The sequence below is a fragment of the Sebastes umbrosus genome, chromosome 1 (genome assembly GCF_015220745.1).
Source record: "Sebastes umbrosus isolate fSebUmb1 chromosome 1, fSebUmb1.pri, whole genome shotgun sequence".
In the NCBI taxonomy this organism is placed as follows: domain Eukaryota; kingdom Metazoa; phylum Chordata; class Actinopteri; order Perciformes; family Sebastidae; genus Sebastes; species Sebastes umbrosus.
Genome location: NC_051269.1, coordinates 9,885,943 through 9,912,337, shown reverse-complemented (window position 1 = coordinate 9,912,337; position 26,395 = coordinate 9,885,943). Strand labels below are relative to the sequence as shown.

Genomic DNA, 26,395 nt, shown 5'->3' with positions numbered 1-26,395 from the left:
AAAAATATTTATAAGAAAATATAAATAAGAAATATGTAAATTATATATAGGCCTACTACTACAATATATAATAAGGCAAATAATAATGCTGAAAAATGGGATCTATGATTAAGTGTGTAAAAATGCAAGGCTAGTATAAATAAATAGGGCTGTCAATCAATTAAAATATTCAATCGCGATTATTCGCGAATTAATCATGCATTTTTTTTATCTGTTCAAAGTGCACCTAAAAGGGAGATTTGTCAAGTATTTAATACTCTAATCAACATGGGAGTGGGCAAATATGATCCTTTATGCAAATGCATGTATATATTTATCATTGGAAATCAATTAACAACACAAAACAATGACAGATATTGATCCAGAAACCCTCACAGGTACTGCATTTAGCATAAAACAATATGCTCAAATCATAACATGGCAAACTGCAGCCCAACAGGCAACAACAGCTGTCAGTGTGTCAGTGTGCTGACTTGACTATGACTTGCCCCAAACTGCATGTGATTATTATAAAGTGGGCATGACTGTAAAGGGGAGACTCGTGGGTACCCATAGAACCCATTTTCATTCACATATCTGGAGGTCAGAGGTCAAGGGACTCCTTTGAAAATGGCCATGACAGTTTTTCCTCGCCAAAATTTAGCGCAAGTTTGGAACTTTATTTAGCCTCTTTTGTGACAAGCTAGTATGACATGTTGGGTAACAATGCTTTCTTTAGGTTTTTTAGTTTCATATGATGCCAGTATCTTCACTTTAGCTTTAAAACTGAACCCGCTACAACCTAAAAATCGCAAATTGCATATAAATAATTATATACTACATAATTGTATATTAGTATACAACACTTTGCAATCAAATGAACATGTCTACTGTTTTCTAGACTAAGCGAGGGTTTATTTGATCCTAAGGTTACCTTTAAGTTGTTCATGTCTGTTTGACAATATTAAATGTCTACTTTAGTTTGAGCAGTTCAGTTTTTTGTTTGTACCGGTAGTTGCATAGAACTTATATTTTTGTAAGGAGCGTGTTTCATGACAAACACAAAACGGCGTTGCAGTAAGGGCAGCTGGTTAATTCATCATAGATGCAGGCTCGCTGTTGGTTTTTGAGCCTCCACTCCCCGCTGATTGGTTTGGGATTGCACTTAATATGGCGGACCCTCCACGCAAATAAGCAAACTGAGTGGAAGTGGGTTGGGAGAGGGTGTAGATGTAGGGGCCGGATTGGAATCGGGACAGACAGTCATGTATGTTGCAACTTTTCACCACAGATGTTCAGTGTAACAAGGACTACGGATACGAATATGGTGCACTTTGCGTTTCACTGAACGACAATAAAAAGGAGACATTTGTGTAAGGTTTCACCAATTTAATGTTTTGTTAATGTTTGTGCAAGGATAAGAGTTACAAAAATCTACAGACTAGACATGATAATATATCCTGTTCCTATCATACAATGTTATTTATACAAGTATCCTTTAACAGTATGTATATATTCAATCCGATGTACCTATTACACTTTAAAGATATATTGATCAGCCTTATAATAGGGACGACAAACACCACCAACAGTAAACGAGTTCATCTAAACACCCACACAGCCTGAACGGACCGTGTGCAATCTAGACATTATGTAAGCTTCAATGATACTGATGTGCTATATCTTGTTTCTAGAACAACTTCATCAAAATGAAAACACAGAACCTACAAATGCAGCTCAGTTCCCTGTAGTGTTTAAGTGCATTAGTCACTTGAATTGTAAGGAGAACGTTTGACTTGTTTATTGAGGTAACACAGCTAATCTTTTGATATAGAGAGATGACTATTATAAGAATATTTTGCTGATATTAATCTTTATTTCTGTGTATTAGTTATATGGGGTGGCATGTCTATAATGTCCACAATAATTGTCAATGTTCTCTTTGTAACTGTGTAGCCCTCTGCAGCCTGGTTTACTACTGCCGTCCCCTGACCTGTTATGAGATTAATGAAAAACACACTTTGGGCTGAAATAAGTTTAATTCTGTTGCTTAAGAAGTACATTTTGGAACAGCTTGCATGCAGCGGATTTATCAAATCTCAGAGTCACAAGAGTTTGTAGCTGCTTGGTGAGTTTTACTGGGACCATTTCTTTGAAACTTCTTACTCTTGTGGGGGAAAAAATTAGCATTTCAAAGAGAGAAGTTGGAGGATATTTTCATTTAGTTTAAAGCAATTAATGTATGGGTATGTTTTTTTTGTATAATTGTATAATTTTTTTATTTTTTTTTATTATTCTGCTAAATGTGTTTGTAGAAAAATAGCCAATCCCAGTGACATTTGGTGCCGTTTATGAGTTGCTTTCAGCTCTTTGTACTTTGAATCCTCAGGCTAGATTGGTGTGGGGTGTATAGCAAGCACTGCTGTCTGCCACAGTTTTGTTTTTTTATACTACAATTCAGATTTTTGTCAAATAGTGTCTCTAATACAGATACTACTTCCTTGGAGCCAGAGGCCTATACTACGAAGCGAGTTCAACATACCAGGGTATCTTCTCGTTATCTGGCTTATTTTACCCAAACAACCGCGATGACTGTACAAACGCGGGTGATGTTTGCAGCAAATGACCAATCACAAACATGGACAAGTCTACTGTCAGCAGAGCGGCACATTTTACAAACCAAGAGCAAACTATAATATCAGACAAATACAAACACATAACCCAGACTAATAGTAACACAGTTAAAGCTGCCAAATGCAGGAAGGACAGCTGGCAAGAGAACAAATGTATGATGTAAGAATGTGTAAATTAACAGATTTATTAATTTAACGGACTACTCAAAAGTCAGATATCCGTCTAGTTTGGGCAGGGATTTTATAAATAGTTTTCAAAACAGAATGGATGAATAGATCACAGTAGCCTACATTTAGTAATGATGCGGCGTGTGTGACTATTTCAGCCTTCTTTCAGCTGCGTCTCCGTCTCCGGCGGTGTGAAACGGACTTGAGAGCAAATAAAAAAAATAAATATAGAAACTTAATTCAAACTGGTAAGCACCCGCAGCATACAGCCAGCTGTCTGTCCTGCATTTGTCAGTTGAAACTGTGTTACCTCTAGCCTGGATTATAACAATAACTTCTTTGTGTTGTGTGATATTATCATACGATCTTGCACACCGATACCAGTTGATCTCTTATCTGGAACATAACCTGCTCCGGAGCAGGTTAGGTGTTCAGCATAAGTTACCATGGCAATCTACCCCGGTAAGGAGTGATCCACCATCATAGGACGGAAAGCCCTGAAGTTACCTCACCAACCCCAAATCCTGCTTCGTAGTAGAGGCCTCAGAAGAACTGCTTCATGCAATTCTACCCTTGTTTTACCATTCAAGCTGTGTCTAAAATCACTCCCTCGCTCACACCTCCCTATAAAAACAGACACTCAATAGTTTACTCTATAATTAACAATAAATATACCCAACACTCATGACTCAGCATCATTTTGCGTCATCATTCACAGGTGTAGCGTCGCACAACTGGAATGTTTGCATCTATAAAATGTGACGCGTTGCCTTGTTGGTAGAAAAGACTTTACATGCCATGCACACTATGTTTCATTCCATTATTAGATTTTCTTGGGGACAGTATACAGTAGATTTAAACTTCCCACTCAGAATTTAGATGCTGAAATAAAATGTTGGTCAGTTAATATAGTGCACTACATAGTAAACAGAGTGATTTCAGACACAGCCACAGAGTGGTATGATATGCTGGGACAGGCTCTCTAAAGGAAAATGATGTCCAAGGAGTTAGTCTAGTTTTAATAGACTACATCAACCACCAGTGCAGACTGGATGTCTATAGAATTAGTGGTGAAATAAGAGTTCCCTCATAATGGAACCAGACACAAAGTCCAAGCTCGCAGCATTTCTGCAACCTCATAACTTGAAATGTTTCCAGTGCATCCCTTTTAATTCCAGCATGACTGTTCAGCACGTTAGCATTCTAAAAAAAAATATTCTCGTAGATTAAAACCCTATTTCTGTGTCATATTGTAATACAGTACATCGACTTGTCCATCAGCAAGTTAATGTGTGGGCGCACAGTTGTCAGAAACCAGCAGTAGCCGTCCTACACTATAGAAGATTAGTGGTAAATATTCATCATACAGACCAGGTGTCAATGTTTGTTTTGCTGTCAAAAAAGAGATCAGGGGCGTGATGGTTAATCACAATCACTTTGTATCCACAGTGTTCTTCAAGCACTTGGCTTGTGACTCACTGGAGCTACATGTTACCTTGTTTGTCTGAGGACGAGGAGGAGGTGGACGGTGACGGAGAGGGAGGCTTGGGAAAGACCCTGTCGGTGGGTGTGATGCCGGGGCTGCCCAGACCAGAGGAGCTAGAGCTGCTGGAGCGGTGCGGTCCCTGGCCCGGTCCGATCACAGGAGCCGGCCGGACGGGTCTGACGGGCGGGGGCCTTAGAGGTGCGCTCGGCCTACGTGCCGATATAGCGGGTTTAAAAGTGGTCATGGTTTCGGAGGAGGAGCTGCTGCTGCTACGTCGCTGGACTGCGTCTGGATCCCTGATCACCATGGTGTGGAGGGGGCTGCCGGGCGGATCCTTGGCTCCAGCGGCGTGTTTGAGGGGCTCCAATGTGTCCAAAACAACATCAGGGGCGTGTTTGGCTACATTCTGTCGCTCCAGCTCACGCAACTCATGGAGAGCTGTGTTCATTGTTTTCTCTATGTCCTGACAAACATGAGCAGAAGGAAAAAAATATGTTGACATTTTGAAATGAATATCAAACAATCAGGCAACTAGTAAAGCTGGGCTCACACTGTACGCTTTGAGATATGTTGTGTAATTCCTACTCCTACTGTACGAGTAGATAGTTGGCGATGTAAAGCCGACGCTCACGATGTATGCGCTCACACTGTTCAGTCCGATCGTCAGCCACGACCTGAGTGCTCACATTGTACATGTAAAATAGAAAAAACACGGCCCGTACGGACCGTTCTGGCTGTTGACAGTTGTCACTAAAGATTTGTTTGAAAGCTCCGAGGCAGGTAAAGTTTGTTTGCAAGCAGAGGTCTGTACGGGTCACAATGCTAACAAGGCAGAAACGTGCTGCCTTGATCATCTGTGCCACCCTGTCTGCTGAAACGTCTAAAAAAAGAGGTACCGGCGTATATGGATTCGCAGGTAGCGAGGAAGACGTGGAGAGTATTGCTTGTACATTTTGCAGAGAGAATCGGAGGTAAGATAGCTACGTTTTACTATATCTGTTGCACATTGTGATCTTGATAGCTACAGTATGATTACTGTAAAAAGAGGAGAAATAAGGCACTGACGTTGGGGAATCGGCTCGTGGCTCTGCTTCAACTGTGCGAGAGCCTGTAGGCATGTCAGAAAATCATCTGACTGTCCGACGGCCGGTCGGGAGGATTAATCCTTCCTCTGTCCCCCATGTATGCTGCATGGCAAACGACAGTGTATGCTCAGCTTAACTAAAACCAAGTTCCACTGAGGATGGGGGAGACATGTCCCTCCCTCATTTGTACAGTTCCACTTTGATTTTTACGCACTAAAATGTCTCTGTCCTGTTACTGTCAATCCAGATGTGAGCGACTGTGTGAATGAGAGGCAAACTGTAAAACGCTTTGGATGGATAAATGCTTCAAATTCAGTTATTACCGTGTCCTCAGAGCAGTAATGTTCAGGAACAACGTGTGAAGTGATTACCTCAATTTCTTTGCCTCTCATGCTACATACAGTCTTACCTCTGAGTGGTGGAGGTTCGGCTAAAAAAAAAAAAACACTGCAACCTCCACTGCATGTTTTTTCAGGTATAAAAATGATTAAATCTATTTTTATTTACAATCAATATCCTCTTAAAAAGATGCTAGAATTCATTATGAATCAAATGTTAAATAATAGATAAGGCAATAAAGGACGGTGTTCTTTTTTAATGAAGATCGACGTGCAATATCGATCAATCCAAGTTCAAGGTCTCCATGAACAAAAACTAGTAGGGTTAGTGTATTAATATTGTATTCATTTGTCTATTTCAAAGTCTATTCCAGTATTAACACTCACCTCAGCGAGTGCTTCAGCCTCGAGGGTTTTGTGATCTCCTAAACTTGCGTGCCGAGTGGTACTGGGTGAAGACCGCTGAGAGAGGCTATCCACGAAGGCCTTTCTGTCCGGGTGGTTGATGCAGCCGGCGCTGCCAAATGCGGCGAGACGCCGTTTCTCCGGGCTGTCTGTTAGCCTAACTGCTATTTTGTGTGGGCTGCAGGGCCTCGGCAGAACCCTGGGGGGCTGGTCTGCAGGTCTGGTGGGGCTGTGACTGTCGGCGCCGTTCCTGTGGCGCGGAGCTGCAGCTCCATCTGATCGCACCCTCACCCTAAGAAAAAATCACAGTTTGATCCTTTTGACTCAGAACACTTGCACTATGATTCAAAATGCAAAGATGTCTACATTATGTATTCACTGACTGGAGTTTTAACTAACCTGCCCAATGCTGCTCCAAAGCGGCGCTCAGGTGTGTGTTCGCAATGAGGTTGGTGGTCATTTCTGGACGAGGCTCTTTCGTCGTGGTGGGGTCCACCGCTGGACGCGCTATCAGTCCTCTGAATGCTATCGGAGAATGCATCATCCCTGATACGGACAGACGGAAGAGATTGATCTCGATTAATGACTTCTGCCCTCGGGGAAATGGTGATATTGGCTTTTACCATGAGAGATCGAACTTTGCAAAAGTTTAATCTCCCCGAACGGCACATAAGAATCCTAAACAATTACATTCTTGCCACAAAAAATGCGATCAGAAGAGTGAGCCTCATTACTTTAACAGACAGAATGAATCACTTATCTTTACCCGGAAGCCACTGTTGGCAGTACATACATCACTTTTCTTAATTTAGCTTTAATTGTGTTACCTGTGATGCAGGAGTGGTTATCGGGCAAGAGGCCGGAGCAGAAATTAAAGGCTGCATTTGAGGAATGACCAAAACGCTTGTCCTCCTTACAGCTCTACAGATAGAAGCTGATTGGGTAGGGGTTTGTTTGTTTTCATTGCAACTAGTTGTGTCAAGAAAACAAGAAAAATATGCAAAAAAAAAGGAGCATTTTATTCACACTGATCCTCACGAAGGCGCAGGTTTCATAAGACCAAGCTCGCGAGGACGGTGAGAATAGGAACATGCATTTTGGGAAAATGGAGCAACATGAATAATGACCGAGCCCAAAGTAGCTGTTGTCCTGCAGCAGAACCCAAGGCACTGACTTCTTGACTAGGTCACCTTTCTGGTGCAGTTAAGAGTTTATTTTGGCCAAACCAGAGTTGGTGATTGTTGGAAAGACTAATGACGAACAGAATGGGTGAGTTTTATTTTGTTTCTGTCCAGTTTGAATGAAGTGTTTTACGATGCTCTTATTGTGGGCTTCATAGACGGTATGTATGTAGCTACTCACATGTCTTGTACCACAATGTACTGATGTGGAATCAGCCCATCCACACCGTTGTGTCGGCCCTCCCACCAGTCCTCAGAGGCTCGCAGGTACAGTAACAGAGAGGCTCCCTTCTTGAAGGAAAGCTCTCTCGGACTTCGGCCCACGTAGTCGAACTTTGCGATGGCCTCGATCTGCTCCAACTCTGCCAAATAGAAAAAAAGAAATGTGACAGAATCCAATTTGAGACTTGTGATTATTTCATCTCTTACAGGTAAGGTGCTGCAGTCTGTGTTTGATGACTCACCTTCATCACTAGTGTTGGGTCCGGTACCATTGTCTACCTCATCTAGAGCTCCTGGCTCACTGTGGGGGCTTTCACTGGATGGAGAAATATGGAGACAGACATTACCCAAACTGAACTTAATATTCATGCAAAATAAGATGTTTTTATGTGAGTAATAGACAAATAAAATATCTGACTCAATATGATTTTGGTGTTTTGCTGTTGTTGTCACTGAATTTACACTGACATTTCATCTTTTTTTTATTAAATCTTCCAACACAAAAATACAGAAAACGAAAATTAAACCAAAACTACCTGTTAAATGAAATTCACAAATAAATGCTGCATCCATATAATAAATGCACACAGTAGTATACATCTTTGTAACTGCAACTGAACACCTAAAAGGTATAAATATGGTTATGGTTATAAAATGGTTATTGGTCTACTGAAACATAAAATTATCAAGCAAATATAATAAAATGTTGCTGCTTTATAGTGTCCTACAAACAATACACACAATAGAATAAACTATAGAAAACAGGATTACTGTGTATAAGAAAATAAGCCTACATCCCATTTAGGGCTACAACTAACGATTATTTTCATTGTTGATTATTTTCTTGATTAGTTGTTTGATCTATAAAATGTCAGAAAATGGTGAAAAATGTCGATCAGTGTTTCCCAAAGCCCAAGATGACGTCCTCAAATGTCTTGTTTTGTCCACAACTCAAAGATATTCAGTTTACTGTCATAGAGGAGTAAAGAAACCAGAAAATATTCACATTTAAGAAGCTGCAATCAGAGAACTATGACTTTTTTTTTCTTAAAAAATTACTCAAACCGATTAATCGATTATCAAAATAGTTGGCGATTATTTTAATAGTTGACAACTAATCGATTCATTGATAAATCGTTGCAGCTCTAATCCTATCTTGGGTTTCTGTCTGGCCACAAGATCTTTTTTTTTTTACCTGACTAGGCAGTGGATAAAGTATCTATAAGTATATATAATCTGTCCACAGCTCAGTTTTTTCACTCTGGCCAGAAGCTCTTTCTACATAACTAGAAGATATTTCAGTATTGAGGATTGTGCCAAATGTACAGAATTAAGCATATTGTGTTTTAAGCATTTAAGTAAGAGTAAAAAGAAGAAAATGACATTTTTCTTCTAAGCTGTTAACTGAGCAAAATGGGCAGTAAATGGCTGCATATAAATAGCAGCTTTTATCCAAAGTGCTTCACAATTTGCCTCCTTAATCATCCATTTAAACACACTCTGAGCAACAGCCACCTCATACACTATACACTGACACATGCTGGACACCTTTAGGGCTGCAACTAACGATTATTTTCATTGTTGATTAATCTGTTGATTATTTTCTCGATTAATTGGTTGTTTGGTCTAAATGTCAAAAAATGGTGAAAAATGTCGATCAAATGTCTTGATTTGTCCACAACTCAAAGATATTAATTTTACTGTCATAGAGGAGTAAAGAAACCAGAAAAATTCACATTTAAGAAGCTGAATTTTTTTTTTTTTTTAATTACTTAAACCGATTAATTGATTACCAAAATAGTTAACGATTAATTTAATACTAATCGATTAATCTTTGCACTTACCAGTACTCTTCCCCACCAGCCATGCATTTTTCATACACAGGTCCGTCCAACTCACGCAGGGCCGGGAAGATGACCTCATGGTGGATGATAACGGTCTTAATGATCTCGTTAACATGCGCCTGGCAGGACACCGGGTCCTGTTCATCTGGTATTGGCATCAATGTGGGGCCAAAGCAAATGGCCAGGTTGTAGGGGTCCATCATGTTCTCATCACTGTATTGAGAGACACTGGGAGGACAGAAGCAATTAGTCTCAATTCATGAGTGTCAAATAGGTCAAAATGTGATGTGGCAGCACTTACTGATTTAGAAATGCAAACAGGTATCTCATGACGATGATCACGGGCCGCGGAAGAGTCACAATTATCTGCTGAAGGTATTGAGCTCTTTCTGCGCCGGAGTCGAGCTCTGAAATAAAAAAGAAACAAACAAAGAAAAATACAGAAAGCTACACTAAATGAAAAGCTTACATGTAGTAGATGTTTTCCTGGAATGTGACTCACTGGTTGTGGATATGAGGTCGAGGAAACGCTCTTTAGGGAACAGCGGGTTTTCAAGCCCCCTGAAGTAGAGCTTAAGAACGCCGGCCACAGAGTTGATGTCATGATCAGCCTGATCATCCACCAGTGGATCCTCTCCTATAGAAACGGCATACATTAAATCCTCTCGTTAATCATTCAGTCCTGTCACTGTTCATGTAACACGGCACTGATGCAGTTTTTTTATGCATATTTCAAGTTGGGAGGTTAATATAAACATTGATAGTGCAGTTACGTTTCCTCATTTATTACTACTCCCGGATGCTGATCTTATGTATTATGCATCTAACATGGTTTACATGTCCATTACATGTGACACGTGGGCTCTTTACTTGCACTTTAGAGGCCTGTGGAAGAGACTGTGGCTTTTGAGGTGGACAAAACGCAATTTAAAATCAATCAAGAGAAGATGGCCAAGCGCACTGGGACTAACCTCTTTCAAATGCATTTTTAATATCGTTGACTTCGACCTGGGAGCCTGGAACTCGAAATATACCTTGCTGCTGAATACCTGTGGACAGACAGACCAGTTAGTGTTAAATGTACACATGTCCTTTCATTTCATTTCTTTTCAAATTAAAAATGTAAGACTAGTAACCAGTCCTCGCAGTATGTGCACAGCACTTAAAGCCTGAAGGTTAAAGCACATAAACAAACTAATTTATACAAATCGACAAAACCCAACCAGAAATGTTAGTTTAAGCTACATTGTGAGCATGGGGATGTACCAAATGTATGTGACAAAAATGATGTGAGAATGGATATGAAAGACCAGAGCAGTGTGCAGCAGCATTTAATAAATGAGAGGAGGTGTCAAGATTTCTCGGAAATTGTTCATCAAGGTCTTTTTTTAGTGAATTTTTTTTTTTCTGGTTCTTTTATGGGAAACTCGTTATTTGTTTTAGTCACAGGTCTGTCTTCACTATAATATTCACAAACAATAATAAACACTTGATTTTATGAGATCCTTTAGTATGACTGTATTCTGCTGCAAAGGAACAATACTTGACTGATTTTGTCAGCTAATTCAACAAATTGATTAGTCAAAAACCAAATAGTTCCAGGAACTATGGAGCAAAAGTAACTATACGTCCTCTTTGGTGTTTTCATATTTGTGTTTCTATCGTATCTGAAGAACCATGAAGTTTAAGCAAATGAGTCTGTAACAGTCTGTAAAAAGTGATGGCGGCTTTTGAAACATTTCCTACATCAAGACAAAACAACACCACCCTGTCCACCCTTCGTCCTAATATTGAGACAAGGGGCATCCAGTGCTTTCTTATTGTGTGAATGAAGAAGCTGTACAGCCGTTTGAATCAGAGATGTCAGCACTGCAAACTCTGCCCTAATAGTTCCCGGGCTATACGAAATTACTACCCTCAGGGTATGGACTTTTTTTGGTTCCTGGAAAGGTTTCTGTGGTGGAAAAGGGCTATTTGTAGACTCAAAGCTTATTTTTCAGTCTAGGACATTCCTATTGAAAATATGATCAATAGATAGTATTGCTTTGTTCAATACATTTTTATAGGTCTGTCCCGAATGCTTTGAAGCTTCGAGCTTCGTTGCCATGGTAACCAACCTCCAAATCAGTAATTGAATGCTTCAGGGTTTTTTTTAATACACAAGTATGTAATAATAATCTAGAAATCCCAAAATAGCCCATGAAATAAAGAATAATCCCACAACATTATCAATTATTCATATTCAACTTTAACTATTATTAGTTATTCTCTGATGGATATCGCTGTTTGTTATGTGTAGAGGTGCGTGTGTGTACACTAGTGTGGCAGCGGCACTGAAATGGGGGAGATGGAGACAGACAGAAGAATATGTCAGCCTGCAGCGCTGTGCAGTGAAGCTTTGAATATTTCTCACTAATCGATAGATAGTATTGCTTTGTTTAATACATTTGATGTATGATTCCCTGACACAACTGCTCAAGTTAATCGTTTTCATAACCAAATGTTAGCATATATATAAAGAGGGAGAGTCAGAGTATGTGAAAGCACATGCTTTGTCATTTTGTGGAAAGACCACTGAACATAACAAAGAAACCTACCATACAGATTGATGTATCGAACGCAGCTCTCAACCACCACTGGTATAGGCTGCCCTGAGTCCTACCAGGCAGATTCAAATGATTATTATTACTATTATGGAAACACATGAACAGAAAATAATAAATAATAGAGAACAAAAGTCATGCCAGCAGGGTGTTATCATCAGAAGCTTATAGAGGCAGCCCCTCAAATGAATTAACTTCACAAAGTTGAGTGAAAAACATTTAAAGGTCCCATATTGTAAAAAGTTATATTTTCATGTCTTTTATATTATAAGTAGGTTTAAGTGCTGCGTAAATATTGTCAAATTATCAAAACACTTGATCCATGGAGAAATACACACAGCCCCTATTCAGAAACTGTACCGTAAAAGAAGCCGTCAGGATTTCTGTAATTTTGTGATGTCACAAATATATAATATATATTTACCATTACACAGTTTTAAACGTAAAAATTCTAAATGTGTCCCAGTTGATTTACGGTTGCAGCGTATGTGAATGATATAAGCTCACAGGAAGTAAACATGTGGTGCCTTCAAATGGGGCCGTGTTGTGGTATGTGGTATTCACGACCTCGCAAGTGGAAAGTTTCTGAAAATGTGACATGTTTGTTGATGTTGTCGGAAATGGTTCAGCCCATGGAAGTTAATGTTTCGGTACATAATAAGTTAATATATTGTAGTTTTAGTCATATATTGTTTTTCATCGTACTTTTATAAAATGTCTGAGGAAAATGTTGATATTCCCAACGACCTAATATTTTCCTCTGTTACTGTGCCTTTGCATTTCCTGCATTATATTACCTACTTGCTAGCTTGCTGAATTGTGAGCCTCTGTGGCTTCAAGACGGCAACAGTAACGTTAATAGTGCCGTTGCTTAGCAGCGGTCTTCTCATGACTTAACCACTTGAACGCCAAGCATATGATTTACACGACTTCCCATGTTGTAGACACGAGCTCAAGAGTTTCATTTGAAGGCACCATTGAAGCCAAACTGTTTCCTAGCAACACAATTCTGTTGCAGTTCTGTTGAAATGCATTAAAACGGAGCGTTTCAGACCGATGGTAAATATAGGTATATTCAGACAGACAGTATGAGGAAAATAAAGGTATTTTTGAACATGTAAACATGTAAATATGTTCTAGTAGAAACACAAAATACAAATATGAACCTAAAAATGAGCACAATATGGGACCTTTAATGATTTTCAAAATAACTGATGTTTAAGTGTATAGAACAAATTGTGTTAGTGTTTGCACCACCATATGTTACTATTACTACAGTATTTTCACAGGAATGCCAACAGCACAGAGGCACAGAAATGTAGGTTAGTATAGTGAACACAGTGCGATTATCCCGCCCTGCTGTAAGACCGAGTACCTGACTCCTGGCACGGACATTCCGTCTTCCCCTGGGCAGAGAGCAGAAAGGCACGGAGACAGAGGAAGAGAGGCAACAAGAAACCACAACAGGTTAGTGAGAGAGACAGACCATACAGAGAGAGAGAGAAAGAGAGGAGGCTTGGCCTCAGAGAATAGCCAAAGCATCAGTGCCTTGTGGGGTGTGAAACACGAGGACATGGCTCGGCAGGGGGAGTGTGTGGGAGGGAGGGTGCTACCAGAGAGGATGGGGGTGAAAGCTACATGCATTTTTCTAGGGCTGCAACTAACCAATTATTGTTCATTATCTATTAATGTGCCCATTAGTTTCTCGATTAATTGGTTGAATAATTTGTTCTGTAAGATGTCAGAATATAGTGACACATTTCCATCACAATCTCCTAAAGCTAAAGGTGTCATCATCAAATCACTTGGGGTTGTTTTTTTCACTGTAAAAGCAAAGGATATTCAGTTTATTATCATATAAGACAAATAATAGTAGAAAATCTTTAAAAAGTTATAACCTGGAATGAGGGAACGTTTGTAATTTATGCTTAAAAAATTACTTTAAAGGGATATTTCGGTGTTTTGAGGTGGGATTGTATGCTCCCAGCATTGAGAAACAGACTGAAGCAAAGCACTACAGTGCTGTGGACGGCAGAAAAACGTATTCTAGCCACCTAGAAGACAACCTAAAAAAATCAATATCCATTTAAGTGTACGCTATATTTAGAATATTTTCTGACAGTGAACTGAACTGAAAGTGAAATGCATCTATACTGTTTTTGTCATCTGAGCCTGCTGGCTTTTGGAGAGAGCACGGATAAGTTTCACTTTCAGTTCAGTTCCCCGTCGGAAAGGAGAAGGCTAGGGCCGTCTGACGGTAAGATAAAACGGGTGAAAGTATTCTAAATATAGCGTACAGTTAAACGGAAATCAATCTTTTTTAGTTGGGTTAGTTGGGTCTTTCTTTTAGGTGGCTAAAATACGCTTTTCTATCTGTTTCTCCAAGCTGGGGGCATGCCGACCGTCATCTACTGAAAGTAATACACCTACAATCGATAAGTACTTTTACAACCCCACTTCAAAACCCCCAATTGCTTTTTTTCCTGCCAATCGACTGATCATTTTAGCTGTACTGCTCCAATGCTGTAGATGCACACTCGGTCTCGGCTGCCCCTGTTTGATTGCACATCAGAGTGGATGTGGCCATGTGTTTATTTGCATATAGCCTGACATGGCTGGTGCATTGCCAACTGACATGAAGCCAAATTAATTCAGTGTCTGGAGGCTGGGGGATCACAGGCGAAATGATGTTGAGAGCAGACCCAGCACCGGTGCAGCGCTTATGAAATCAAACCATCTCCAGAAATTGTTTGATTGGTATTCACCTCACCCTGTCTTTCCCAAATTACAAGACGGTGAACACAAGGCAGTGAGCAAGAGGAAAGTCAGTGCATGAGTGAGCCAACATTTGGGTAAAAGAGTGGTCAAAGGCAAGAGAACCCCCAAGGACCGCTAGCGAGACAGCTGAGCTCATGGAGAGACAAAGAGCACAGATGGGCTAATACCTGAATGAAGGCCTCCATATTGCCGTTAAACAGCTTACGGTTAAAAATGGAGCGAGGTCTAGACTTCCGCATTCTCTGGGGTTTAGGGGGAAGAGTGGGGGGCCTGGGGAGATGGTGGGGGGGGGGGTGTACGGTTGGTACAGGGTCAATATGAACAATAATGCAGTTGGTGTACACATCAAAACACATTTTTTTTCTAAAATGTTACCATGTATTTACCTCCAAAAACACAATATTTAAATACCACTTTCAAATCTGTACCACCAATCGGTTAGCTCAGCTTAGCACAACGAATGGAAACAGCTAGCCTGGCTCGTTTGTTTCATCTGTACAAATGGTGAACAAAAATGACGTGGTTTTGCTCGCTATTTCGGGCTAGCTGTTTCCTCCTGCTTCCGATCTTTATGCTAAGTTAAGCTAACGATCTGTTAGCGGTAGCTTCATGTTGAGCATAAAATCAAGAGAGCGGTAGGCCTATAGAGTGCTGCAGGAATGAGTCCTAAAACCCGGAAATAAGTTAGCATTTTAGCACTTTCGGTTCCCTTGTCTGGAGGTCAATGGGGTTTTTTAATTGTTTTTTAGTTAAATGCAAAATCCAATGGAAACATCCCATTGGTTTGTTGTCGAGGGAACCAGGGCAATGCTAACTTCCTGGTTGGCCTACAAAAATACATCATCCCTGCAGCACTCTATTGATCTTCTAAACTAACTCTTGGCCAGAAAGCGAATAAGCATTCTTCCCCAAATGTCAAACTATTCCTCTAAATTAACGCTGAGACGGAGCTGCTGTAGCAAACTTTATCAAAGTCAAGGATAATAGCTAAAAAAGTCAATAAAGATTTGATTACATTTACCGGAATGTACTATAGTTCTAAATAGGTAAAAGCCAAACACTTGTATTCAATTAGTCATGAGCTTGGCTTGTCAATATTTGTTCATTTTGCACTCGCTGAATTGTTAATAAATAGAAACAACAGCAGGACATGATCCATCTGCGTGGCATTTCATTTCTTAGTCTTAACATATTTTGATGGATTAAAACCAGGTGGAACAACTCAGAGCACCGCCTCCTCTGATTAGGATCAAACCCTTTGTTCAACTACATTCATATTCCCACACTGTGATCTCATTCGTGTCACACATCCAGGGACACAGGAAGGATTTTACACACCATCGCCTACTTTATTCACCCTCTTGTCACTGGACATCTTACCTTGTTGTTCCATATTCAGACCTCTCCCCTATGAGCAAAAAAAACAGCAGAGAAAGAGCCAAAATTAGTATACGCTAGTTTTACAATCACAGAAGTTAGCTGTACGGTTGAGTGCTGGCCGACTATACGAGGCTGGCAGATGGAGACGGAAAGGGGTGTTATGAGAAAAACGGGCATCTATTCAGGCAGGCTCAATGGGGTGAGCGCCATGGCTGCATTTGACTCACCGCCAGGCAGCAGTCATTCAGCGGTTGCCCTAGAAACGGCACAAGAGCCCCAGAAGGGGATGGCTTGTCTACTGGCTCTGCAAAGTGGAAATGTATCCAGGGGCAACGAGAGTGGGAGGTTTGTGGGAGCTGATCTGTACAGTGTGATGATTTCACGATATCTGCACCACATTCACACACACACACACACACACGCACACACACGCACACACACACACATTCACTGTACGCAAACTAATTAGTGCTTCACTTTGATCAGTCAATCAGAAATGTTTGTTCAAGGATCACGTCATGTGTAAAGCAGCTTCCAGCACAACCCTACTTTATGTCAAACACACAGAATTCCAAACCTAAAGCAGACGTTTGCGTCTGAAGTACATTTTTATTATTCAGTCTTTTGGCTTAGGTTATTGCATATTAAATATAAGGAATATATGAATATCCTTCAAGTACAGTACTACTAGTCCTAAGGTTTTTTTTCTGTCTTTTCTACCCAGTGATCTCTCAAGCTGTCCAGTGAATGACAACTTTACAATTTTGTATTCAATTTCAATCAAACAATCAATCAATCAAATTCCACCATAAACACTCTTGTATGTCCACTATGTGTGCTATATACAGTATACTGTATATCCATAAAGTCTGAACAACTATGCACTGACCCACAGAATAATATATAACCAACAGCAGATGCTTGCAAGATTTAGTAACAGCACATTGACAAACAGTAGGACTATACACATCCTTATTCAAACTTTTGGCTCGGGTTAATGTGCATTAAATATAAAAACAAACTATGGCATGTCATAGACTTTAATGCAAAGTACTTCTCACCATGAGATGTAGTTTTTTTTAGCCAGTTACCTTGTTTCAGGTCAAACTAAAATTACCGCCTTGTGGATGTATGTCTCAGCCAACCAGTCAAGTTGCAGTTTGTAGGTTGTAATATACGGTACATCCATCTCTGTCGTCATTTTATCCTGTTAGACAATTTGTGTGAAATTGTCTTAATTAGCCTAGGAATTCTCGAGTTACAGCCCAAAACGTGTTTTGTGAGGTTACAGTGACCTTTGACTACCAAAATCTAATCAGTTCATCCTTCAGTTCAAGTGGATTTTTGCGCCAAATTTGTAGAGATTCCCACAAGGTGTTCCTGAGATCACATTTGCGAGAATGGGACGGACAGACACCCCGAAAGCATATTTTCTCCAGCCACGGCTGTCGCCGGCGCAGGGGCATAAAAATGTTCAAGTAAATGACGAGTTCAGTCTAACATAATTTTGTGTTTGATTTCCAAAATCATGGAGGGAACTCCAGATAGGTAATGTATTACTGAATACAGTATTTCAGACCAATGTGATTAATGGTACTTTACCCCCTTGATACTAAACTTAATGTAAAAGATAGACCCCCAACTATTACCACCACCTCCCGCTCCTCTAACGTCTAGCACAATAAGTCTCACCTTCTCCTAGCGTCTGCTTCAGAAGGTCATGCTTGGCCTGCAGTTTGATAATGAGATTGCTGCCATTCAAGAACTCCTTGTATTTCTGCAGATGACATAAATAAAAAAAGACAAATAGCGACATGGTTATTTTTAGTTATAATGTATGTGCTCCATGCCGCAGTGCTCTCACTTGTCTGAGAACTCACAGTGAAGTAGAAGCCCTCAGTCTCTTGCTGGTTGGCTCGTCTCTTAACGATGTTTGCCTTGCTCATGTAGGAGTCGGAGGAAGCCGATTTCACCGACTCGGTGGACTGGCTGTGCTGGAAGGCCTCCGAAACATCGAAGTCCTCCACTGTTAGCATGTCCTGAAGGGTCTGCATGGTGGCGTCAAGAGTCTTCCTCACCTGACACACACACACACAGCATACAAATACGATTGAAACCACGACTTTAATTCTAAAAAAACATCCACAATTTAAATTTTTTGCTATGTATAATTATATGAAATCAGTAAGAAATGACTTATAATATTGTAATTATACCTAATGTACATACTTCCAATACATCGTCTCAATGTCACAAACCAGCTGTATGGTGTAAACAAGCCAGCACAGTCTAAGATTATATCACCGCAGGTCATTTTCACAGCGGTTTGACTGACACACCCTAAACAATTAATTAGCCACCTAGCATGAGGCATCGTGACATGAAAGATTAACTATGTTCCTTCCACGTGAGGCAGACAGGAAGGCGGTGTGCATTTCCATATTCGTAACAGACAGCCAGTGACACACGCACACACCCTGGCGACCTTTAAACAGGTCTATGTGAGTCACAGTGGCCTTGGTGGCTCCAGGCCAGCAGGCCAGGGAGCATGCTGGGGTGGGTGGCCCTCCGGCCCTCCGGGTGGAGGCAGGAGACTGGATGATGAGAGACAACCCCACAGGTCAGTGACAGATTAAAGATGAACAGAAATGCAGGGTGACTGGTTGTTTGCTTTTAATTGCATGTTAGTGTGACACAAGGGAGGGTGTTGGCTGCCAATCCCAGTTCAAAACATAACAAAGCCAAAGAAGGTATTGAAACGCTTAACGCCTCAGTTGCTTTAACTACCAGCCCTTTGATAAGTGATGAGTGATAAGAGTGGTAATTCTTCACACTAAATTTGCAAGCTTTAAACATATAATTAAAGTTGTTAACAGCATCAAAATGTCTGGTTGATGTCTTGATGACTCAAATTTTAGAGAATTTCGACAGGATCATGACCGCTTCAGAGCAACAGGTGTTTCAGTTGAATGAGTGACTGTGTTAACTGGTGACTTTCAGCCGAAGGCGTTCGCGGTTGCTTCTTGTAAATTACCTAAATGGTTGGTGTAATAAACATAGACGAGTATGTCTTTAAAATTGTTTGAAGGCTTTTTTACGAGGACACCCACATGCTTTGTTCATATTTTCAACAGCTGCCATCACGTCGAGCAACCACAACGCATTCAGCTGAGAGTCACCAGTTAACACAGACACTTGTTAATCCAAAACACCGGCTGCCAGCTATTTAAGGTGTTGACTACCACTGGACTGAGGACACAATGAAAAATGCCTGTGTTTGTAGTGCTCAATTTAAAACTCAAACTCAAAACTCTGAGTTTGTCATTGTATGTGACATTACAGATACAATAGTTGTTAGCATCTAGTGATCTAGTGTATGCGGGTAAATTCTCGCTGAGGTTTCTCCACCAAATATATGTAAATATCTGGCCACTGAATACTGGGCCACTTGCTAATGTCTTCTACCCACTCACTAATAGCACACGGATCTAGAAAGTCAACTTGTTTAGGTTGCATTCGTGATCTTTGGTGCTTAATGCCCTTGCATAGCTTGACAAGCTATTGCACTCCACCGTACTTCCATTGTCAAACTGCACACTGAGTTAGCTTAGCTAGCTGAGTTAGAGTTAGCTTAGCTTAGCATAGATACTGGAAATGGTGAATGAATAGCCATCCTGGCTCTGTCTCAAGGATATCAAATCCACCTTCCAGCACCTGAAATGTCAATGTCAAACTGTTCCTATAAATCTGATACATTTTGTATAGAAAGTCTGTAAAAAATCTTTCTCAAAGAGCCCAAAGCCTGTTACCATTGTTTTATAGACTTTCCTACATATAGAGGAGCAGATATGCATCTCCCTGTTCTCCTACATGCGGTCTCACTTGATTGATAGTTTGAACGATAAGACATTAATTTCCTGCCTGTATTTTGCAATAACCTGGTGCTATACAATGGCCCCTGCATTTTTAAATGTGTATGACTCAGACTATTACAGTATGTGCACACCATGTTACTCAGTTTGTCTTTCACCAACGTTCGCGGTGTTTCATGCTTTAACCGATTATCTAACTTTCTCATTAGAATTTCTTTGTGCTTTTGGTAGATGCAGCTCGGGCACAAGGTGGTTCTTTTCAACTTTGCCGTCAGAAATGATTATTATAGCTATAGGCCATTTCATTGGTCAACACTACACCTGACATTCTACTGCTTGGGGAATTTTGACAGGGGTCGTTGAACAAAAAAAAATCAGAGAGCAGAGGAGAAATCTGAGAGCAGATATTTCACAAATACACAGAAGAAGTGCGAGCAGAAGGGCTGGAGCGCAGGAAAATCTGTGCAAGCAACTATATCTGAGAGCAAGCATACAGTTTAAGCGGAAGCAGAGCAAATCCGAGCGCAAGCAGTGGCTATTTGCATTAAAAGCATTGCAAAATCTGAAAGTGAAATCAATGAGTCATGCTCTCAAAATTGAAAGACCACACTCTTGAATAAATATTGGAAAAAAAAGCTCCATAATCTGGTTAGCTTACCTCTGTGGCTAAAAAGTTTTCTGGAGAAAACCCCATATTTACTGTATACAAGTCTATGACTCAGTATAACTGGCCATATGTCCTCTTCTGAGTCAGCAGAAAAGCACATTTACTGATCACAGCACACTAGCAGCGAGCTCGCTTCATCTTGAAATGAAACGCTGACACTGGCTACCTCCAGCTCTGTGAGGCTTGGGTGCACTCTCACCTCTTCATTTTCTATCCTCAGCGTGGCCAGGCGAGACTGCAGCTGGTGGTAGCGCATCAAGAGCTCCGTCTGCACAGGCTGCTGCGCGCTCACCTGACACACCTGGGATTAAGAAAGAAAAAGGGAAGTTTACCGGGAGGATTTAACATCAAGAACATCAAACACAACGAGAGATGCACTTTGTATCAAGAAGTAAAGACCTACAAATGAACCCAACTCTCTAGTGACTCACCTCATCCCCCATGTGAGGCTGATAGTCAAAGCGTGCTGGAGGACAGAAGATCTGGCTGTGTGTGTCCATAAACTTCAGCTTGTCTCCTCTGGAGTCCATGGCATCTACCGCTCCCTCCAGCAAGTCCAGTCCCTCGTGGCGAGAAGTCTCTAGACTGTACTCTGCAGACAGGTAGGTTCTCAAGGTGCGTGCCAGGCTTGCATGGAAACCTAAGTCACAACACTGAGGACAAGAAGCAAAACATATAGTTACTATAAACCAATAAAAAGGTAGAGAGCTTACAAAAGAAACGCTGAGACGAAAAGCTAGTCATTTCAACATTTTGTATTTCTGGCTCAGACAGTAATTACTCACGTCTATCATGTCCGAGACATCATGGATGTAGTATTTGGCCACCAGGGCGTTGGTAGCTGCCAGATTGAGAAGATAGTCGTTCCGGGCTTTTGTGCATTTCAGCTTGTTTTCAGAGTACTTGGCTTGTCTCTAGGGAGAGAGGGAAAGAGAGAGTCCCATCAGTGCCAGGATGTCAAATGTACTCAGAGAATGCATTACTACATCAATCTGATTTCATCTTATATAATCTGTCAATATATGTATTACATGTAGAGATGGGCTCCTTGTAGCTTCAACTGCATTTTCCAATATCCAATGTCCAATTTTTGCAAATAGCAACTGGTGAAATTCAAGAAGTTCATTAAAAATGCATTTGTACATGAGTGTAGATACAATGCGTGTAGTGTACAACACATACAATAAACCAAAACAGACCTTCTCCTTCATTTTCTCCATCTTCTTGACGGAGCTTCGTCGCTGCGGACGTTCATCGTGACCGTACCGCAGCAGGCTGGAGCCGATGTCGTTGGCCTTGCCGATGTGCTTTTCTTCCTGTTTCTCTGCCTCCTTCAGCTTGCTCTCAGCACTGAGACTCTCAGTGTGGTACATGTGGTACGTCTTCATCACCTGGAACAACATATACATCTCCTGTCAAATTCGGCACCAAGGGCATCCCAGTCAAACAAGGACTTGTTAAAGAGGGATGTGACTTTGAGGAGGAATGGAGGACGTGTGCAGAACCACATGCTGAAATGTTATATTGATATCGGTCACATTTAACTGCTGTTAATGAGGCAGGTTTTTAAGTGATATAACTGCTATGACTTCCCGGAAATATCAATTAAAAATTTGCCATTTTCCAGTTTAGAGCTGTAGCGATTAATCGATTGGTTGAGTAATTTTTTTAAGAGAAAAAAGTAAAAAATCTCTGATTCAGCTTAATAAATGTGAATATTTTCTGTTTTTCTTTTACTCCTCTGTGACAGTAAACTGAATATCTTTGAGTTGTGGACAACATAAGACATGTGAGGACGTCATCTTGGGCTTTGGGAAACACTGATTAACATTTTTCTACCATTTTCTGACATTTTATAGACCAAACAACTAATCGAGAAAATAATCGACAGATTAATCCGCAATGAAAATATTCGTTAGTTGCAGCCCTAGTGGGACTTTATTTGTCCCTCAATGGCCAATTCTAGGCAAGCTGGTTAGCAAACACAAAAGAACAACAAACAATTCATTCACACACAAAAATACAAAATATAAATGACAATAAAAAGATGCATGGGTTAACGTCAGTGGCCGGTCCATGGCTGGCCAAATGTTTCCGACACCATGAAGGCACATTGTGTCAAAAAGTGCAAAAAGGGCCAAGTGCATTCATCACATTTATACACATCTCGTTTACTTCAGTCGTATAGCTACTGGAATAAAACCATGACAAATAAAACGGCTGTGAAACAGAAACATATGTGATGGTTCAATAAAATATATGTAAAATGTTGCCATGCAGGAATATTACACAGCAGTTGAATACAATTTGCCGGTTATCAATTTGATGACCACATAATCATTATATGGTTCACAAATGTTTCCCAGCTCTAAATGTATATTACAAATGAACTTATGTAACCCTAGAATATCTAGATTTTTCACTGCACTTATGAACAGGGAGTGACGCTTACTCATGGGAGCGTCACATTTTGATTGACATTTCCCAACTGAGCCGGAGGCGTTGTGCTGCGAGCGTCATAATGTGTCTACATTTTTGTGTCTGTCTTCACCGCAGCACTGCAGCAGGTTAAAAAAGGTCATCCCAATGTACTGCAAGCACTGTGTGTTTTTTACTACAACCGAGGTTCATCGCTGCTTCAAAAATACAATCTACACTCCCACCGTTCAGATCGCTTTTGAGGAATTGTTATAAACAGATTCACGTTTTTTGGTGTTGTCAAAGAGATCACATGCAAATGTTTAACTAGTAACCCTGAATCCACAGTACAATTAAACAACATCTGCTCCTCCATCACTCACTCTCAAGTTCTGGTTTCCTAGCAACCGTGACTGAAGCGGACGTGCAGAGGACAGCGAGATCGATCAGCAGGGGAGGAAGGAGGTTACAAAGTGACAGTGAGCAACCTTCCCTGCTACCAGTGAAACAAGAAACTACTTGATTTCCACAAAATAAAATCCAGCAGCAGATCAATAAGCAGACTTGCAGGCTGACAAAGATGAATCCACCTGATACCCAATTTCACATTTAACTCATAACTGATAATACAAACAAATTATACAAGTTAGTTGAAGCTATAGAACTTTATCCAGCCCTAATCTTAACAGACTACTGCAATTCCTTCTGCTGCTGTGATCGGGAGCTGCAGACAGGCATTTAATAATGCATGAACCAGAGAGAGGAAAAATCAATATCAGTAAAGCAGCAAAGTGCAGGATAGTGTTACATGTGAGAATGTTTCTCATGTGGTTTATTACATGCGAGTATTAGCGATTCGGTGCACATTCACTTGTACCAAACGTCCTTTTAAAACAAGTGTTACAGAATCGCTTGTACAGTTATTTGCTAAATTCTGCACAGGTTCATATTAGCACTACGCAGCTTTCTGTATGTCTTCACTCCAAACTACTAATATTTCACTTAAAAGCATTATGGAGCAATTATAGTTATAGTCAGGGTGTGATTTGCCCGGGGGGATGGGAGGGATTTCTCCCCTCTCTGGTCTATATATTCCTGCCTCTGCTGAATTATCTTTATCCCCAGGGTGGGACCAAATGTATTCCTCCCTAATAGTGATTAATGCTACTTTACCAATAGACCATACAAAATACCTACAGTAAAAATAAAGCTGTAACGTGAGAACAGTCTACAGTGCAGAAATGAACTGTCAGAATTGGACTTTCACTGTCTGCGCTCACGCGAAATCGATGACACCGCATCTAGGCTACTTGATGAACATCTCCACACTGAACAGTACGCTCCTCATCGCATTAAACGGACCAAAAAGCTGTATAAAACGTTGGTATGTATTCAGGGGTTGCCTCCTTCTCTGCCTGGAGATTTGCAGGGATGTGGGTGAAAGAGGGGCGACACGCTGCAGATGACCCCTCAGAAAAAGATGACAGAAGTCCGTCAACAAAGCAGACCGTTTTCTTAGTCTGACAAGTAGGCATATATACTGTAGCCTATTTATTTGTATGCTGACAGCACGTTGTGCTATTGCATTTTGAGATTATCTTCGAAATATTGAAGTTCATAAATAAGTAATAAATTGCCGAGTGGCGGCAACCGTGTTACTGGAAGGGGGATTTAATTCTGGCATGTTAAATTAGCACTTAACCTTTTGATTTGTTGTGTACGATGGCATCCCCTATGTGTCTGCATGAGGAAAGGACAAGGCAAGAGAGGGAAAATGTTGTGCTACTTGATTAGTTTATAAACATTATCAAAATATTCCTGCAAATGTGGTGGTTAAGTTCAACTACTGAAATCATTCAAGTTCACAATTATTCTATAAATGTTACTTCAACAGCTGCAAGAAACAGCCCAAAACGCTTCATCGTCTCTATAGGCCATGTGCTCTATGTGGTTCATAATTTATTTTCATGAATAAAAGCGTTTCAAAACATCCCCCCTTCACAAATCGCACCCTGGTTATATTTATAGTTATGGTCACAATCAATTTTACAACACAGCAGTGATAAATGTGTACTAAGTAAAAAAACCAGACTTTGCACAAAGTTTCTTAATTATCTTTGATTGATCACTTACAGTATTTACTCAATGACATTCTCGATGCAGATGATTAAGTGTGCAGCAAGTAGCCAAAGGTGGAGTTTAATTAAAAATAATAATGAATTAAACCTGCAGTAGGCAGAATGTTTTTGGCATCATTGAGCAAAAATCCCATAATAACCTTTCAGCATATTGTAATTCAAGTGTTCTGAGAGAAAACTAGACTTCTGCACCTCCTCATGGCTCTGTTTTCAGGCTTTAAATAAATCTATCTCCTAGTTCCTATTGGCTGTGCTCCGGCTGGTGGGCGGTGCTTGGTATTTCCTCAACTGATCTCAACATGGCTGTCGGGTCACAAACTTTCTCATTTTACATCTAAACAGTACACTACAAGATGTTTCTGAAAACATTTGAGGAGAGAAATGGGCATTACAGTAACAGAATATTGATTCATATTTGATCAGCGCTGCCTAGTTTAACCGATTGATTGGAGTTTGTGAGTGATTGACAGCTGTTCAGAGACGGCAAGGCTCCAGCTCGGCTCTGATTGGTTGTTTTCCTCCGGTCTGTGAAATCTTGCAGATGCTGTTAGGAGCACCGGAGGACACTTGATTTTTTTCAGATTACCTGTCTCATGCACTACTGTCAGGATATAGTGACGGTTTTATAAAAATAACTTTTTTTAAATCACATTTGCTCCATTTCTACCTACTGCAGCTTTAATCAGAATGTGAGTGTACACCGAGTATCGTAAAGTTAGTATTTGGTCTTATTTATATTTTATAGAATTAAATTCTATACAATGCACGACCAAAGTCAGAATAACAGTATGATCAAATTACGATACATCTGAAAATCATAACTACTGCAAAACCACTGAAGTATCAAGGTGTGACTCAGCTTATTGTGATGGAACACTTTTGAGACCTCTGAAACTTAATTTTAAAAGCGTTTATATGCTATAGTAAACGGAGGTTAGAGCCATTTAAAACCTATGATGAAGGATATTTCCTTGCTCACCTAAAGATACCTGCCCTCTTGCTTTCATTACATCATAAGTAGCTTTTAAATGAGCTCAGTTTAACAATGTTAACTTGCCGCATGTTTCGAATCGTATTAACTGATTCTCCTTGCAGATTATCTGTTGAACGATAACAAACGGTCACGATATCGCTTAGCAGTAAGAGCCAGAAGGAAGCACTCTGTCCCGCAAACAGCAGATGATATCACTGCATCAGT

At 40.5% G+C, this 26,395-nt stretch overlaps 1 protein-coding gene across 4 annotated transcripts in view; it reads right to left on the bottom strand.

Annotated features, from left to right (window-relative positions):
- Positions 1-1,353: 1,353 nt before the first annotated feature.
- Positions 1,354-26,395, bottom strand: part of LOC119490136 (SLIT-ROBO Rho GTPase-activating protein 3-like) — a 45,436-nt gene continuing 20,394 nt past the window's right edge. The window contains exons 5-23 of one of the 4 annotated variants that reach the window (XM_037773356.1): positions 21,841-22,032; positions 21,673-21,744; positions 21,427-21,555; positions 21,073-21,294; positions 20,841-20,942; positions 17,983-18,180; positions 17,795-17,879; positions 16,103-16,130; positions 14,890-14,992; positions 11,939-11,999; positions 10,313-10,390; positions 9,844-9,978; positions 9,643-9,748; positions 9,342-9,569; positions 7,740-7,813; positions 7,457-7,637; positions 6,494-6,640; positions 6,077-6,386; positions 1,354-4,729 (exon numbers count right to left, since the gene is read on the bottom strand). In XM_037773356.1, the coding sequence (XP_037629284.1) occupies positions 4,265-4,729; positions 6,077-6,386; positions 6,494-6,640; positions 7,457-7,637; positions 7,740-7,813; positions 9,342-9,569; positions 9,643-9,748; positions 9,844-9,978; positions 10,313-10,390; positions 11,939-11,999; positions 14,890-14,992; positions 16,103-16,130; positions 17,795-17,879; positions 17,983-18,180; positions 20,841-20,942; positions 21,073-21,294; positions 21,427-21,555; positions 21,673-21,744; positions 21,841-22,032 (2,916 nt within the window). In that variant the 3' untranslated portion in view covers positions 1,354-4,264. Of the gene's footprint in view, positions 4,730-6,076; positions 6,387-6,493; positions 6,641-7,456; positions 7,638-7,739; positions 7,814-9,341; positions 9,570-9,642; positions 9,749-9,843; positions 9,979-10,312; positions 10,391-11,938; positions 12,000-13,319; positions 13,351-14,889; positions 14,993-16,102; positions 16,131-17,794; positions 17,880-17,982; positions 18,181-20,840; positions 20,943-21,072; positions 21,295-21,426; positions 21,556-21,672; positions 21,745-21,840; positions 22,033-26,395 lie in introns of all 4 variants that reach the window. The other 3 variants (XM_037773370.1, XM_037773378.1, XM_037773364.1) reach the window with 3 other exon arrangements.